The 5,232-nt window shown below is 44.3% G+C and overlaps 1 protein-coding gene across 1 annotated transcript; it reads left to right on the forward strand.

Annotated features, from left to right (window-relative positions):
• Positions 1 to 4,422: 4,422 nt before the first annotated feature.
• On the forward strand, positions 4,423 to 4,998 carry LOC138884307 (uncharacterized; the record flags this gene model as incomplete). The annotated part of the gene is made up of 1 exon (XM_070165418.1): positions 4,423 to 4,998. A coding segment is annotated over exon 1 (576 nt), but the record flags the coding sequence as incomplete, so codon positions are not given.
• Between the last annotated feature and the right edge of the window lie 234 nt (positions 4,999 to 5,232).

Here is a 5,232-nt window from a genome sequence, read left to right on the forward strand (position 1 = left end):
AAGAAAAGGGAAGAAACATTCATGGCAGCGTCGGGTACAAGGAGAAACTATACTCCCAGATCCCTTTTCTCAGAAAGGACCCCGCAGCACTATTACCCTCACCAAGATTTGGCCTATACTCCTCAGCCATACTCGGTCATGAATACTCAGCCTTATGTCCGGCCACAACAACAAGCCAACAAAAATCAAGCTCTATTTCCTAGAAACCAACCTCCTTACCAAACCCACTACAACCCCCGTCCTCCATAAAATAATTTCCACCCTCATGAACCGCCCAAGAGACCAAATTTCACACCAATTGGCGAAACCTACTCCAGCTTGTTACCGAAGCTTGTTCAAATGGGTCTGCTACAGCCTGTTCCTCAAACTAGGCAAAACCCAGCATCACCCGCTTACAGAGCCGGTACCCGATGCGCCTATCACTCAGGGGCAGAAGGGCATGACACGGATGATTGCTGGACTCTGAAGAGAGCCGTGGAGAACTTGATAGAACAAAGGAAGATAGTGTTGAGGGATGAAGAGGTTCCCAATGTGACCAACAACCCACTTCTAGCCCACAACAATGGGCCGGTAATTGGAATGATTTGTGAGGATGAGGAATTTGACCCAACATTGAAGGCCATCATTGCCATTGCTGACAAAGAAAAGAAACCAAAAGTTGCCTCGAAGCAAGATAAAGGGGAGAAAAAGAAAGAAACTACCCCTCCAAAGTTAGAGAAGAACATGGAAGTTGAGACCGGGGCAACATCTCTCAAAGATGTTGTTCTCTACGTCCCTCAAGGCCATAAAGAAAAGCAGATGACATTGAGTCCTCCCAGGAGATTCGAGCTGAACAAAACAACCCAGATGTATGTGCCCAAGGGGGTTTATATGATACGGGGGCCAATTAAACCATCAAGGCTGAATGAGCCCGTGGTTATTGGACGCGCGCCACAGAAGCCCATGAAAGATCCTACTACTGTGCCCTGGAACTACAACAAAATGGTGATGACCTATAAAGGCGAAGAAATCCCAGGAAAAGTTCAAGAAAATAACCCTGTTGAAAAGTATTCCAATTTGGAAGAGGTAAACAACGCTACTAGAAAGTGCTTCCCACTTAAGAAGCCTGTGAGTGCAGAAGAAGCGGAGGTTTTCTTCCAAAACATGAAAATGGCAGATTATGAGGTGATTGACCAGCTTTGAAAATTTCCCGAACAAGTCTCCCTGTTGGCTTTGTTGATGAATTCCGCCGAACATCAGAAGGTATTTATCAAGACCCTTAACGAAGCATATGTGCCTGTTGACATTTCTGTAGAGCAGTTGGAGAGAATGACAGAAAGATTTTTCGCAATCAACCAGATCACTTTCAGCAAAAATGATTTACCCTCAGAAGGGATCGCACATAACAAAGCCTTGCACCTAACAGTCAAATGCGAAGGGCACTACGTGAAAAGGGTGATGTTGGACGGAGGCTCTGGAGTAGACATTTGCCCACTTTCAACTCTACAGCGCATGAAAATCGGGACCGAAATAATCCGACCCAACAATGTCTGCGTACGTGCCTTCGATGGCATCAAAAGGGACACAATTGGAGAGATCGATCTAATTCTGACCATCTGCCCAGTAGACTTTGAAGTAACCTTCCAGGTTCTAGACATGGACACATCCTACAACTTTCTTTTGGGGAGGCCATGGATTCATGCAGCGGGGGCTGTACCATCTAATCTTCATCAGATGGTGAAGTTCGAGCATGAGGATCAAGAGATCGTGGTCCACAGAGAAGATGAGCAATCAATTTATCGGGACCCATCAGTCCCATGTCTTGAAGCAAGAGAGGGGAGTGAGCACATAGTTTATCAGGCTTTTGAAATTATGGTTGCAGACCAGTACAAAGAAGGAAAACCTTGCCCCAACCCTTCCTTTCTAATGCATCAATCATGGTGGCCAAAGAAATGATTCGACATGGCTTCAAACTGGGGAAGGGACTTGGGAAATCATTGCAAGGGATAGTTGAACTTATCACCCTGCCCACCAGTGAAAAGTTCTTCGGGGTAGGCTTCCGACCCACTCCAGCTGATATAAGATGGGCAAATGATAGAAAGAATGATGGTTGGGTGTTGCCTCAGCCGGTTCCGCATCTTTACAGAACATTTGTCAAGCCAAAATACCAAAAGAAAGAAGAAGATGAGGCCTTTACTGCCGAAGAGATTGAAGAAATCTGTGAGGCAATGAGGAAGATACTATATGAAACCCACATGGTCCAGCCGGGGGAGGGCTCAAGCACCGCTGAGGTGCTGTATATGGGATCCAATGCCAAGCTGCAGAATTGGAAGGCTACACCATTCTCAATCAGGCGGGAGTCCCGGTAGACCTGTCCTGCCACTTTTCCTGTATCACGAGTTATTTCAGGGTGTAACTTGAATGTTTTTCTTTTAGTTTCCTGTCTTTTAAATACTAATGTGAACTTTGTTATCTTCAGAATTCAATGAAATGAAATTAATATTTCATCGTTCATCTCTCTTAATTCTTTCTGATTTTTGTTACTTTTTCTTATTTTCTTCTTTTAGTTCTAATAATGCAGCTTTAAATAACATGACATGCTTGCGGACTTCATGCCCAGATCCAAACACGCTGTCTAACTGCGAAATAATGAACCAAGAACCGGAATATGATGAAGAAGAGGCTTTTAAGGAAATAAATCGAGAATTGGAACAATTTGAGAATAAACCTAAGCCAAACTTAAATGAAACCGAGCCGGTTAATTTGGGTAGCTCTGAAGAAGTCAAAGAAACCAAGATAAGCATTCATACAGATGAAAGAACCAGGGACGCATTGATCCAACTTTTGTTTGAATTCAAAGATGTGTTTGCTTGGTCATACGATGACATGCCAGGATTAAGTGTCGATTTAGTGGTCCATAAGTTGCCAACCTACCCCGATTATTCCCCTGTCCAGCAAAAACAGAGGAAGTTCAAAGTTGATATCAGTGACAAGATTAAAGAAGAGGTCACAAAACAATTAAAGGCGGGGGTGATTCGAGTGGTCCGATACACCACATGGCTGGCTAATATAGTTCCTGTGCCAAAGAAAGATGGGAAAATCCGGGTGTGCGTTGACTACCGAGATCTTAACAAAGCAAGCCCTAAGGACAATTTCCCTTTGCCAAACATCCACATCCTTGTTGATAACTGCGCCAAACATGAAATACAGTCTTTTGTGCATTGTTACGCAGGATACTACCAGGTGTTGATGGATGAAGAAGATGCAGAAAAGACCGCTTTTACCACACCATGGGGCACTTACTATTATAGAGTCATGCCATTTGGTCTGAAGAATGCCGGGGCAACCTACATGAGGGCCATGACCGCCAATTTTCATGATATGATGCACCAAGAGATAGAGGTGTATGTAGACGATGTAATCATCAAATCCAAAACCCAGGACGACCACGTTCGGGACTTGAGAAAATTCTTTGAGTGGTTGTGCAAATATGATTTGAAACTGAACCCAGCCAAATGTGCATTTAGAGTACCATCCGGCAAACTCTTGGGATTCATAGTCAGTCGGAGGGGCATCGAGTTAGATCCAACAAAGATAAAGTCTATTCGGGATTTGCCTCCTCCAAGAACCAAGAAAGATATTATGAGTTTTTTGGAAAGATTGAATTACATCAGTCGTTTCATCGCTCAGTTGACTTCCACGTGCGAACCCATATTTAAGTTGTTAAAGAAAGATGCGGCAATCAAATGGACAGTTGAATGTCAAGAAGCTTTTGATAAAATCAAGGAATATCTGTCGAATCCGCCAGTCTTGGTCCCACCTAAGCTAGGGAGGCCTCTATTCTTGTACCTGACCATCTTGGAAAATTCTTTTGGTTGTGTCCTCGGGCAACATGACGTTACCGGAAAGAAGGAGCAGGCCATTTACTAGCTGAGCAAGAAGTTTACTAGTTATGAAGCCAAGTACACTTTATTGGAAAGAACTTGCTGTGCTCTGACATGGGTCGCTCAGAAGCTGAGGCATTATTTGCAAGCTTACACCACCTACCTCATAACCAGGTTGGATCCTTTAAAGTACATATTTCAGAAACCAATGCCCACTGGGAGATTAGCAAAGTGGCAGATCTTGCTCACGGAGTTTGACATAGTCTATGTCACTCGCACGGCAATGAAAGCCCAGGCGTTAGCAGATCATTTGGCTGAGAACTCGATTGATGATGAGTACCAACCTTTGAGAACTTACTTCCCAGATGAAGAAGTAAATTCAGTTGAGGCAATATCTGAAGACGCTCATGCTTGGAAAATGTTCTTTGATGGGGCGGTAAACGCAAAAGGTGTTGGAATTGGGGCAATTTTGATCTCACCCACTGGTCAGCACTATCCAGCCACAACTCGGCTTCGGTTCTTCTGTACAAACAACACCGCCGAGTATGAAGCTTGCATTATGGGTATAAATATGGCAATCGACCAAAATGTCAAAGAGTTGTTGATTATGGGAGACTCAGATCTGATTATCCGGCAAGCCCAAGGAGAATGGGAAACCCGAGATGTTAAGCTTATCCCTTACAAGAAGAATGTGGAAGACCTCAGCAAGCGATTCAAGTCAATAGAGTTCAGGTACATTCCTCGTTGTCACAACGAATTAGCCGACGCACTTGCTACTTTGGCCTCAATGCTGCCATATCCAGGCAATGCTCACGTAGATCCATTGGAAATTCAAATTCGGGAAAGGCATGGTTATTGTAACACAATTGAAGCAGCACAAAATACCCAGCCATGGTACCATGACATCAAGAGGTTTCTGAAAACTCAAGAATACCCCGAGCAAGCCAGTGGAGACCAAAAGAGAACCATTAGGCGGCACGCGAGTGGTTTCTTTTTGAGTGGGGATGTCTTATACAAGAGAACTCCGGACCTCAATTTGTTAAGATGTGTTGACATAGAAGAGGCTGGAAGAATCATGCATGAGGTACACGCGGGAGTATGCGGGCCCCACATGAACGGGTATGTTTTAGCAAAGAAAATCCTTCGAGCGGGTTATTACTGGATGACCATGGAAAAGGACTATTTTAGTTTCGTTCGGAAGTGTCATCAGTGTCAGGTGCACGGTGATTTGATTCATGCACCTCCCACAGAACTACATCCCATGTCTGCACCTTGGCCATTTGTTGCCTGGGGCATGAATGTCATTGGGCCAATCGAGCCAAAAGCCTCAAATGGACACAAATTCATACTAGTTGCCATTGACTACTTC

The sequence above is a fragment of the Nicotiana sylvestris genome, chromosome 12 (genome assembly GCF_000393655.2).
Source record: "Nicotiana sylvestris chromosome 12, ASM39365v2, whole genome shotgun sequence".
Lineage (NCBI taxonomy): Eukaryota > Viridiplantae > Streptophyta > Magnoliopsida > Solanales > Solanaceae > Nicotiana > Nicotiana sylvestris.